We start from the raw sequence: 13,239 nt of genomic DNA on the forward strand, positions 1-13,239 counted from the left end.
CGTTTCCTCTCTCTTTCTTTCTTCTCATTTCTCAACGACGCTTCCCTGTCTCTTCGATTCCTACCCTTTCCGTTTACCTCTGCGTTGATCATCCCCCTTCTTCGTCTGCATCGTTCAAAAAGACCATTCCCGCGAAATTTCACCCCGTACAAGTGTCTGCAATAAGACTTCCCTCGGTATCGAATCGTCGATGATCGTGAAAGGTGGTCCACGTGGTCGTAAAAACTAGACGTTCCGTGTATATGCATTCGTTACGACACGGATTGAACCGAAATTTTACAGAATTATACCGGATCCCAAAAGTAATAATTCTACGGAATCTCAGAGCACACCTTTCTCGAATAGGGGAGGATTTCGTGTAATTTTGCAGAATTATTACTTTCATGGTGTAGTATAATAGTTCAAAGTTTCGACCAAGGAGTCCCAAAGGTGGTGCACCATCCTTATTACCTATATATTCTAATCTTATTTCCGCTGAAGAATAGAGAAACGTTGAAATAGCTACGGTCGAACGCGAAATTCTTAATACAGAAAATAAACATTTGGAAACCTCTGCTCATCTGAATACATTGATGGATTTACGTGATCTGTAATAACGTTACAGTGGGTGTACACTTGTGTGTAGCGCATCAACATGTTCACTTATTGAAAGCCCAACTACTTTAAGAGGCTTAGACACGCTCGTGGTAAAACCTAGGATTTATGTCGGAAGCAATCATAAGATTATAGAACGAGCTTTAAGCTTGTTTATACAAGAGGCGTGAAAAATAACCGGTGGAAGCATTCTTCGCTTTCAATAGCGATTTGGCGATCAATTTAACCGAACGATATAAACGATCACTCTACTATTTTCAGAATTAATGTTGCCGATGTATCAATAATAAATATTAGATCTAATTCAGAAATTTCTGAATTTCAATGACCAATGCTACATTGCTGGAATTCATTTATTATTTAAAATAACTTTTGCCCAACAGGATTTTCTTAAAAATTCTGTTCTACACTTTTCTTTTATTTCTGCATAAAGAATCAACTCGTGTCTGCTTGCGTTTCATTTTCTATTGCACCACCCTTGTATAATTCAGACATTTTAACAAAGTATCACAAGCATGTCACGATAACCATAGAAAAGGACTTCCTTTCTCGGGAGCCACTCTTTAGCAGGCTAAAACCGTGGATTTGCATTAGAGGCAATCACAAATTCACAGAGCATTAACTTCGCGGTTCAGAGGCGATAGAGTATAGGTACAGAGGATGCAAAGAGCGCGAAGGGATGACGAGTTAAGAGAGGGAAATGGCAAGGGTACGGGAAGTATGCACTATCTGCAGGATCCATGCTATTTGCGCAAAGTGGCCTAACCTGTACCTCCCCTTCTCCATCTTTAACCACCCCTCCACCCTTGACTTCAACCCCCCTGTTCTTCGATTCGACATAACCGCCTACATTTAGGCGGTCTGGAGGGTAATACATTGTTTGCTCTTCGTTCGCTAAACTAAACCGCATTCGGAATTAATTGCACGTTAGGAGGCCACGGGATAATTAAAGCCGCCCCGATTACCCTCGCCCACCACCCAATCTCGTTCTTGATACCTTCCTACTGGACGTCTTAGACGGAATTAAGTATTCTAACAAGTAGATCATGGATATTTATATGAATATAACAAAATCAGAAATTATTATTCATACTTTCTAAGGTAGTAAAAAAATATTCATGACCATAGAAAAAAAGTCACTGATATATGAGAAATAAAAAATATTTTATATAACAGGTCTAACAATTAAAAGAAACTGTTCGTTAAAGAATCGATGTGCAGGGGATAGGTAGGAAACAACAACCTTTAAAAGCAACGAGTATTATTGGAACTTTCAGAAATAGAGGTTGAGCAGACATCGAGAAACACACGAAGGAGTGGATACAATTTAACCAACCTCAATCGACAATCGATTCCCAACCACGAATAAAAAATCATTATTGAGATACATGAAACCAGGATAATTGATTTGGTGAATAATTGAAAAGATTAAAGGGAACGATCCGTTCGACGATTCGTTTGTTTAAACGATTCAAAATTCATATTCTTACCGAATCTATTTGAATTCTCTTCTGAAATAAAAACATTCTTTCACTCTGTTATAATAATTTCTTTGCTACAAAATATACTAAAACACCGATACCGTCTGTTAATACATTTTTAACTAAATTAAGTCTTGCAACTTTGCCTTGAAGAGAAATAAAAAGAAGTATCTTGGAATAATCGATATCACGAACTAAGGAAAGTTTACCCTGTGTCATGAATTAAAAAACGGGCTACAGATATCGAAGATCAATGAACTTTCGCAGAGTTCGTAGGAATAGTATATACACACGCGTCGCGGTCTTCGAAAAGTACACGAGGGGTTGAGCAATCAACCCCCCCAAACAAACCCCAATCGACTTTCCCGATAATCTATAGGTTTTTTCTTCGCCGTGGAAAACCGCCCACGCGAGGGATCGGCAAGGAGCCATTGTTTCTTCGCGTACGGCCAGCTTGATTGTGCTAATGAAAAATGGGAAAGAAGTGAAGCCAAAGGCAACGATTCTATTTCGTAAGGGCGCCGTAACGTTTGCGATATGAAGGGATGAGTCGAGAATTGAACGTGATCCAAAAACGCTTATAAATGAATAATACCCATAAAAGGATAAGATATCGAAGGATTATATCCATTATCATATATCTGCGAGGGAATTGAGTTTTTCCTTTTATCTTTTTGTTTCCCTATCTCGTATCGCGTCATTGATGTTCATATTTCTTTTTCAGCTACGGGGATTATCGATCGTAAATATGTTTCGGATGTCAATGGTTTTAGCGAATACGTGCGCTGAATGCAAGCTTTACTCAATGGTACGTGGACGTGTGTTAGAGAATTTTAAAATGCCTTATACTTTTCAAATAAACTTGATAATTAGAAGTAGATTAAATTTAGTACGTTGATTGCTACAGTGATCATTGTAATTGGTATTAGGAATTTCAAATAATTAAACATTTGAAAAATAAAGGGAGATATGAAGAAAATTATAAATATTATTAATATTACATTAACAATTTGAAATATCATCGGATTCAATAATTCATTTTTAATATTCTTAATTTCAAAACTGGTGCTACTGCTAGCCATAATGCTTACATATCACGCTAGATGGCAACTAATAAATACAAACGAGAAGTACACAATATGTATTTTTAATATTCGCACATGGTCCTATCGTCCTTCAAATAAACTCAACTTATATTCATGCCCATATAAAGAGCAGATGCTTTATTACGCAGCTATGGACTTTTGTGTATAATATGCAATGTTTTGTTATACGTCTCCGACATCCGACAATGGTCGATCCCGAATGTGTTAATATCCTGAATTGTCGGATGCTATACTAGACATGACTATTTCTACTGTAGCAATCAACGAATTAACAGTCTCAATTGAAACGAAATAAGAAAATAAATTAATATAGTACTCACCAATTGATAGAAGATTGACCCTCTGATTGACACCTTCCTTACACTTTGAGTCCATTTATTTCACTATGTCCACATTTGTTGCACGACTAACCAAAAACAAGAAAGATCAAAAATGTACTTAACACAATTACACGATTAAACGAGCAAATGATTCTACAGTAAAGACGTAATAAACAATATTAATTAATAGATTTCCACTAGTTTCACGCGGATTAATATGAAACGAAATAAAATTTGAACAAGCGACATGGCGTACGTCCATACCGCGTGCGACTGAAGCGAGAACTGCGCGAAACAGAAACAAACTAAACCGGTAATAGCGCCACCAATAACATCGGTATAGGGTAACACGGAACTTATACACGGGACAGTAAATGTAAACAGCTTCTATTCAAATCCAAAATATGATGATTTCAGGACAACCTAAATATAAAATAGGCCTATTATTGAATGTAAACTTTTCTCCCATGATCTGTGGGCTATGTAGCCTCCTTACCATTTTTACTCTCAAAGAGAGTTTTAATTCCTTCCACCTGTAACACTATGATGAAATTCCAGTCTTAACCGATATAGTAGAATATGATACAAAAATGGTAAAGGAGTTTTAAAGGCCTCCAAATTGTATGAGACTTAGTCTGTCTTGTACCTTGCTTGTGATTACTCCTTATTTTAAACTTCATTGTTACTTATTTATCATTTCCTCCTAAACCCTTGCATGTTTCTCTGATACGTGGTCTAAAAATTTTAATACTACCCAAAATATGTGACATTTGCATACATTACATATACTATATATGACCTATATGAACTGATAAGATAAGTATTTTGATAAAATATATCAGAAGTAAAGTACAATAGTACACACTAAACCTGGGTAGAGTGAGTTTGAAAACAGATTAATGCCACAGAGCTATGCAAAGGAGAATGAGAAAGTGAAATATAAAGAACAAAACAGAAAGCAAGACTAGAAGTCGCATGTATATATAAGAGAGAAAGAGAGGTAAAGATAACATAGCACCTGTTATATGCTGAGTACAGTAATAACATTGAAGTATGTATCAATCACATTTCAGAATCAAATTTGTACCATAGAGAGAAAGTCAAAATTATATGGTACATGTATATAACAAAATATTTTTACAGATAAACATGTATGCTGTAGTGAGTGGACTAAAAGAGTTTGTAAATAGTTACTTCCAAGGCAAGGAACCATGGCAAATAGTAACTATAACAAGTACAACTGTCCTCACCTCTGTATGGTTATGGAATTTTGTCTTCCAAGATGAAAGTATGAGTCATCTGTGACATGAACTTATGCTATAAACACCTTAGAATGAATTAAATTTTTCTACTTTGTGTTACAGCTCTTGTAGAGCGAGCAAAGAAACAGATGTTTAGTTTAATGAGTTACATACCAGCTATTAGAGAGAGAATTGATAAGGAATTAAATGATATTAATCAAACATTTGAACAACAAGCATTAGAAAGAACAAAAGATGCTCCTCCATTTGTTGTAAGACTTCCCATTAAGAGTTTAAATTCAAAGGAAATATTAGAAAAAGTAACACAATATGTTAAGTTAGGTAAAAGGAATAAATATATAAATCAATATTAACCTATAACATTGTAATATACATGAATATATTATTATTATTTAGGTGATTATGACTGGCAAAGTGGTAAAGTATCTGGAACTGTATATAGAATTGATACTGATCTTCTACACTTAATGGGAGAGATTTATAGTATTGCATCCTACACAAATCCCTTACATCCTGATGTCTTCCCTGGCATATGCAAAATGGAAGCTGAAGTTGTTAGAATGGCTTGTCATTTATTTAACGGCGACGAAGAATCTTGTGGCACAGTAAATTATATTTATCTTTAAGAGTTGTAAAGCACTTCAAATAATCGGAAATTTAATGAGATTTGTTTCAGATGACCAGTGGTGGTACAGAATCAATTTTGTTAGCATGCAAAACATACAGAGACTATGCAAGGCAGGTAAAAGGTATTAAGTATCCAGAAATGATAATGCCTACCACTGCACATTCTGCTTTTGATAAGGCTGCTCAGTACTTAAAAATTAGAACGCGTGTAATACCTGTTAATCCACATAGTTATACTGCCTGTATTAAATCTATGGAAAGAGCTATTACAAGAAATACAATAATGGTAATAAAATATATGTATTCAGCTAATAAATTAATACATTCAATATTAATGCTGAACCACTAATAGTTAGTAGGATCAACACCAAACTTTCCGTATGGAACAATGGATAATATTGAAGCAATTTCTAAGCTAGGAGAAAAATACAATATTCCCGTTCATGTTGATGCCTGTCTTGGTGGATTTTTAATTTGCTTCATGTCAGAAGCAGGTTTTAATGTACCACCATTTGATTTTAAACTACCTGGAGTAACTAGTATCTCTGCTGATACTCACAAGGTATATAAATAACCCCCAAAACATACATTCAATATACATACACATCTGTCTATGTAAAATGAACTTTGTTTCTTTTAGTATGCATATGCTCCAAAAGGTTCTTCAATTATTCTTTATAGGAATAAAAAATTGAGACATTATCAATATACTATAACAACTGATTGGCCTGGTGGTATCTATGGTTCTCCAACTGTAAGTGGTTCAAGAGCTGGTGGTATCATAGCATCGTGCTGGGCTGCATTAATGTATTTCGGTCACGATGGATATTTAGAAGCTACAAAGAAAATTGTAGACACTACTAAATATATCGAGAATAGGTATATGCCACATATGGTTCATTTCATCGAATTGTTTGGTACATGTATTTATTTTTTGTTTCAGATTAAGAAGATTAGATGGAATATTTATTTTCGGTACACCAGCTACCTCAGTTATTGCAATGGGATCGAATGTTTTTCATATTTACAAGCTTTCGGAAGGTCTTAATGCGAAAGGATGGAGTTTAAATACTCTTCAGTTTCCTTCCGGTATACATCTTTGTGTTACTTATGTTCACACACAACCTGGTGTAGCTGACCAATTTTTGGATGATGTTGAAACTGAATTACGTTCAATTTTAAAAAATCCACAAACACCAGTTGAAGGAACGGTAAATATAACTAATTAGTGCATTGTTATAAACTTCACACAAATATAATATGAACGATTTTTCAGCTTGCAATTTATGGAATGAGTCAAAGTATACCAGATAGAAGCATCGTTGGTGATTTTGCAAAATCCTTTTTAGATTCGATGTATTTTACACCTACTAATCATACCTCAATTAGTAACGGTCCGAAGTAATTAAATTAATTACGATATTCATTATTGCTCAAAACAGTGACGAGCAAGAATTAATTCTATGAATTTTGTACTATAATTTTATATTGTAAGTTTAAATAGAAAGTTTAGTCAGTGTCATAATATTTCGAGATCTAATATGCCTCAGTTGCTCAAATAATGTGTATAAAATCGAAATGAGTATAACATGGTGTGATCGTTCATAAATATTAGTCTAAATATATTTTCTCTGTATATTTATCAATCAAAATGTGAATGAAATGTTTGTACGGTATCGAGCAAAGTAGGCTTCGATACTATACCGTAGAATTTTTAACTATTTATACAGGCAATTCTGAAGTACAAAACTTTGTTTTAAGGCGATACCTTTTTTAACAGTATTTTTGCAATAAAATATGGAAATAGCTAGCAGGTAAAAAAACAGTCGCATTCCATAATAGTTTTCTAGCATACATATACATATGAACAGTCTGTGGCAATATACCTTATAAAACAAGTACAATTTAAATAGAAATATTTATTGTATTTTATACGTTTTGTTTCTCATGTTTATTGTAACGTTGTGAATTAAAAATATTGTAACAAAAATGTATGTTTCCTTGCCATATATTTGACCATTTGAAATAAATGATTCGAAAGAAATAAAAAAATCATTTTTATGTTCTTCCAAAAATCTACGATGTTTCTAATGTATATCAAATCTATTTGAATACTTGTGAAGTGTGAAATTAACCATATAATACACGTAAGTACAAAATTTCTATAAAATATCATAACTAATTTTTATACAATATACCAGAGAATCTTAGACAAATGATAATAATAACTAAAATTTTAATAATGAAATACTAAAGAAACTCTTGATCATCAAAATTTCCTGAGGATTGACCAAATATACTTCGGATTTAATTTAATTACTAATAAATTTTTTAACACATTTAACAAATATGTTACAACAATTATTGAAATTGTAACTAAATATAAATACATTAAAGATGATATGAAATTTATAAACCAACTGATGGGACACGTGGTTGACAAAAATTGGAAAAGGTGGACAGGCAAGTTGCCACGTCACGTTCGTTGATGAAGGATATTAATATATGCTTTGGTATGAAGAAAATTTTATCGAGCTCGAGGAACTGTAGTTATGAGGGCAAATACCAACACGATCTTCTGAATATCACCGACCCTTCTTTCGACCCTTCTTTCGACCCTTCTGTGAACAGAATCATTTTGCGAGTTTCAGATATAGCAAACTCGAGCATTTGTCGAACGATTTTTGAATTAATGGCAAACGACTAATCGCGTGTCTGGAAAGGACGAAAACCGCTTTGGCACAGTTTTGCACGGAAGTATGGTATACGTAAATTAAAGGGGGCACAGAGTGGCAAACAGTGTTTGACCGGTTACGAATAGCCGGTCATCGCACGAACACGTTTGCGAAAACCCCGAAGGATGTGCAATATTTCGGTGACACCAAGGAACCACTATCGCCACTATCGTGAACGATTATCCTGGAACAAAGCCAGTTCCTTAAACACTGGGCAAAAATTCAAAAGCAACGACAGTTACCGATGTCACTGGCCTGTTCCCGTTTTCAGCAGCAGAATCTAGTCCGCTTAAATTATCCGTTGTGAAACTGAAATTAATTGGCCGTTACAGACACAAAAACTGTTAACGAATGTGGACCATGATCACGAAAATATCTATTTTTGAAGAATATTCTTTCCACTGAACAGAAGACAACTATTATTCTTTACAAATGATATCGTTAACTTTAAATGATTCTAAATGTTATATAATTCATTGCAATTCCAGTGTCAAATATTAAAGTTTCCAGTATTGTTTTGTGAATTAGATAGTTTCGGTGCAACACAAATTACAAACATTCGCAAACAGCAGAACGAGAATTGCAACCACGGTTGTATGCACAAGTAATTGAAAATATTCCGATTATAACGTATCGACCAGTCCTAGGTATGATAATTTCTGATTGGAAATACCTCCTGCCAATTCGGTGATCATTATAATCGTGCCATCCGGCTAGAAGACGAGAGATTCGTCTGTTGATTCAACATTATCTCCCCAACGAGTTTTCCTGTCACGTATGACCTTTCGATTAAGCTAATTATTTTGAAAGAAAAGGATGTTGTGGACGTGAATTGTCGGTGGTGTCGTTCACGTGAATAGAAATGAAATCCATTCGAATTAAGTACAGAGAAAAATTTTATATAGAATGGAAGAAGAAAGAAATATTGGTCAGCGTGATAGAATTTTGAAACATTTAAAATATAATTTAATCGAAGGCTTGTAAAGAGGCCCCGTGCAAAGTGGGGCCCGGGGATGTAACCCTCCTTAGATCTCCCCATAAAAATTCTGTGAAATAGTACTTATTTTTATTAAGAAATTTCTAACGTTTCCCTCTGGATACGGTTTACACCAGGAAGTCTTAAGCGGCATTAAGAGTGACAAATGGAGCTATGAAAGCTTTAAGACTCTAAGTCAACGTACTTAACACGAATTCATTATATTCATAAATTACTGTGAATTGTGCTATGTAATTTACTTAATTTTGTTTTAATATTTATTATTTTGAATATCGTTTATTTTAGAAGAAGAAATAAGTTGTTTAAAAAAAAAGAATTATTTCTCCATCATGATAAATGAACTAAGAATTTTATCTTCAAAATGTGTATCTGATATCGCAATTATCGTTTCATCAAATAAATTATCATTAACTCATCAAATAGAATGAATCAAATAGAATTAACATTATTAAATGATATCAAACGGTAATATGCACAAATATTTGAAACAGCCAATTAATATTCAATTAATGGGAGTCGTAATATGGTCTAGATGAAAGTGAAATTTCAATGATTCACACCTCGTTCATACGACAGTAAAGTAGGGAGCATCGATTCGTTATAATGTATAAGAGCGATATTAATTAGTGAACTTTTAACAACCCCTCAAATTGATTCATTGGAAATTAATTGCTTCCATTAATCATGCCACCCCTACATCTGGTTTTCGTTTGATATTCACGCCAATAATATGATAATAATGAGTCACAAACTCGAATGAAACCACACGCATCTATTTTCTTGGAAAAGAATATTCTAACACTTTGACGTGAGAAATAACAGCTTACTGCTTTAAGTTGTGAAATTTGAGTGGTACCATGAAATGTTCAATTCATGTGCAAAATTTTTAATTATTGACGAATAATTATCCAGAAAGAAAATATGTTACTTTATAAAAATATTATAAAATATTTTCTAATATTTTTCTAATACTTTGTAAATTCCAGAGTCCGTGTAAAAGCGTTTTGTTTTGAATACTTCATTATGTAGAATTGTAAAAACAGAATCAGAAATAAAAATAATATTTTTGATTGATTTAGTGAGACAAAGATAAACCGTAACAAAGATAAACCGAATCGTAAACAGATTCACGAGACAGTGATACGTGTATCACCGCTTCCATTGTTTCTATTAGATAATAGATCAATAAATACAATACGTACGTTTTACTACTTGGTACAGACTGCTCGAAATCACTGCAAGCATCAAGTCATCCAAGATGGCCATTACTTTCACGTGGTTACCATTTTATCCGATATGTTTCTGAAATCTGAACACGTTGCATCCTCGTTTCGTGTCTTCTGTTTGCTTTACACGTACTAGTTGTTTTTTAATTTTAATTGTATCAAAGCATCCTTTGACGTGATTTATTGCACCTGCTGCCCTGTAACAGAAAAAGAACAAGGTTACATATTATGTTGTTATTCAGAACAGGGTTTGTGCGGAATCATAATTGACAAGAAAATGAAGCAAGATAAATAAAATTATGATTGAAACCTACAGTAACATTATTTCTATTAAAATATGATTAATCTTTACTCTTTTCAAATACATTTTAAAAATTCCGCAAATATATATCGCGAGAAGGAGAATGCTTCGTTATTAAAAAAGTTTGAAACAGACTATGGTAGAATATTCTGTTTTCTCAATAATAAGAATTATGAGTAATTTATTTAAAAATTAAAATTAATTATTTTTAATATTAACATTTATATATAAAAAATACTACAGTGTTATTTCTCTTTTTATTTATTGTTTCAATATTTGCTGTAAGATATTCAATGTTCATTAAATAAATAAAAAGTTCAGGAATAACGTGGTACTTGATTTCCATCATAGAAGTAAATAAATTTAATTGCCTTTATGCATGCATTCTCAAATCAATAATCAATTTCATAAAACAAATCCACTTTGATGAAAACGAAAGGAAAAAGCGTTTCATATTAAACATGAAATTTTATCCATAAAAGCGACACGTGTATCCAAGCTTGCCAAAAACGCGCAAGCGAAAGAATAATATTTTTCTTTTAAACAATCGAAACATTTATATCCATTGTTTTTTTGTAATAATTGTATCTAAAGAAAGAATACACAGTTTGTAATCATGGCAATTTCATCAGTTGCAACCCTTCGTTATTTTTCTTTTAGAGTAATTAAAAATCATTTTTAAAATACTAATTTATTGTAGACGTTAGGTAAGAACCTGAATTACATGTTATTTTTGAAAAATATCATTACACAACGCTATAAATAATGAAATGTCGAAGAAACATCAGCGCCCCCTTTGAAATATTTATAAGTATACAGAAATATTTTTCAAATTTTAAACTCAATTCAGCTTTCAAACCCACACGTGTGGATAAAAATGAACGTCCATCATTCAAAGACAAAAATTTCCCCAAAACCTTCGACCTTAACGTTACATTCCTCCCTTCAAATCAAGCAATCCTCTCCTCTTTCAATTCAAGAAACCCGGACATGCTGTATGAAACGAAGCATAACAAGATCAGCAACAAAGCTTTGATCTATCTCAGCTTAGAAAACGCCTTCCGTCCCCGCGTTAGATTCAAAGACGATCCCGTCTTGTATCTATGGATACAAAAATAAAGAGCCGGTGTAATCGAGAAGAGGTAAAAGAAACAGTTTCGGACAGGGGAATATAATGCTTTTTACAGGGTGGTCGTGTGTGGCCCATGTAACGAAACTCCGTGCCGTGTCTTCTCGGATAGGCCAGCACGGTTTGGCGCGGCGTCTCGAGTACGCGCGTTCAGCGCTCGAGCGTCGCGACGCGGATACCGCGAGACGGTGGCCAGTCTCGTGGAGGCGCGCGTCCCGTACCGATCGCGCAACCCTCGAATCCTCGTGGAAATTATTCCGATCGAAAGGTGATATTTTTTGTAAAAGGAACCAGTGCAAATCGTCTCTCATGTCGGTGAGTCTTTTATAACAAATTCTCTTTCGCAATGAAAGATTTTGAAAAAAAGAAATTGAAGGGTTGAACGGATGCATAAGAGCGCAGAAAGTTGCCATTGGCAAAAATAGTTCAGCATTAACGTCCATTAACGACCACGTCTATGGTGACTCGGTTTCGAAGCTGCACTTTGCTGTTTTATGGGAGTATCGAGCTTCCAACGGCACCGATAAACGAATCGCGCTGAATTTACGAGCACGGATATTCTTTGCTGTTTCACGGATCATTAGATCCCGCGTTTTCCTCATCTACATCCCTGGAATTTCAACTGGGATATTGGGACGAGGAGTTTGATCAGATAGATCCACTTGATAAATCGACGGCTCATAGTTGAAGTGTGTTCCGTTTGAAAATTCGCCGGGAAAAGTAGTGTGAAAGGAGGTCTGAGACTCGCGGCATTACAGAAACAATGAATACAAAGCTCGGAGATAAACGAGATCGTTGAATTGCACTTGAAAGCAAAGCGCTTGTGAAATTGAAACGTGACGACACGTCGTCGTAACGAAAAATCGCTGAGATACCTTCTCGAAATCAACGAGATACGTCGAATTTAAAGTAAACTTTCAGCGGAAAGTCGTACGCGAAATTTGCATAGGTTCGTTGCTTCAGAATTTTTAGAATAATAGGAAACTGTTCGTGAAGAAAATTGAAGAAAAATTCTTGTACAACTTGGAACTTGAATGTCTCTTTCTTTAGATTTATTTAAATTCAACTTCGAATCTTTTATATACCGTTGATTTACTATAAGAGCAACGAGAGTACTCTTTACTATAAGAGTACCTAAGAAATTAATTTAAAAGTAAGATATTTTTATGGGAATGGGAGTGATATAAGTATTCTATAAAATTATACTATTTAACAATAATAATGTCACAATTCAAAGTATGGATGTGTTAAAATTCAAAGGCTAGTCATTGCTAGGTAATTAAGTAATTACCTAATAATTTTCTATCAAATATTTCAAACCTATTCCCTGAAGAATTTATTTTCTTTTAGAGAACATAAGTTCTCTTTTTCATTTCTTATTCTTTATTCAAAATAACCTCCATCCAACACTAATTAAGCTGTACTTTCCGAATTGACACTAGATCGAACAATTCTTAAACG

The 13,239-nt window shown here is 34.0% G+C and overlaps 3 protein-coding genes across 4 annotated transcripts in view; 2 read left to right on the plus strand and 1 right to left on the minus strand.

Moving 5' to 3' along the window:
* Positions 1 to 3,516: 3,516 nt before the first annotated feature.
* The window catches only part of LOC117603692 (peptide deformylase, mitochondrial), a 69,102-nt gene continuing 59,379 nt past the window's right edge, over positions 3,517 to 13,239 (minus strand). The window contains exons 4-5 of the mRNA XM_076691012.1: positions 10,325 to 10,545; positions 3,517 to 3,587 (exon numbers count right to left, since the gene is read on the minus strand). Of these exons, the coding sequence (XP_076547127.1) occupies positions 10,507 to 10,545 (39 nt within the window). The 3' untranslated portion in view covers positions 3,517 to 3,587; positions 10,325 to 10,506. The remainder of the gene's footprint in view (positions 3,588 to 10,324; positions 10,546 to 13,239) is intronic.
* Sply (Sphingosine-1-phosphate lyase) lies at positions 4,097 to 7,401 on the plus strand. Its single transcript, XM_034323649.2, has 9 exons — positions 4,097 to 4,552; positions 4,645 to 4,789; positions 4,866 to 5,084; positions 5,160 to 5,368; positions 5,440 to 5,676; positions 5,743 to 5,952; positions 6,031 to 6,269; positions 6,334 to 6,601; positions 6,667 to 7,401. Exons 2-9 carry the CDS (start codon positions 4,651 to 4,653, stop codon positions 6,793 to 6,795), a joined length of 1,650 nt encoding a protein of 549 aa, XP_034179540.1. The 5' UTR covers positions 4,097 to 4,552; positions 4,645 to 4,650; the 3' UTR covers positions 6,796 to 7,401.
* LOC117604000 (tachykinin-like peptides receptor 99D) overlaps positions 11,953 to 13,239 on the plus strand; it is a 57,009-nt gene continuing 55,722 nt past the window's right edge. For both annotated transcript variants that reach the window (XM_034323666.2, XM_034323665.2), the window contains exon 1: positions 11,953 to 12,093. The gene's annotated coding sequence lies outside the window, so the exon portion shown is untranslated. The remainder of the gene's footprint in view (positions 12,094 to 13,239) is intronic.

Source organism: Osmia lignaria, chromosome 11 (genome assembly GCF_051020975.1).
Source record: "Osmia lignaria lignaria isolate PbOS001 chromosome 11, iyOsmLign1, whole genome shotgun sequence".
Lineage (NCBI taxonomy): Eukaryota > Metazoa > Arthropoda > Insecta > Hymenoptera > Megachilidae > Osmia > Osmia lignaria.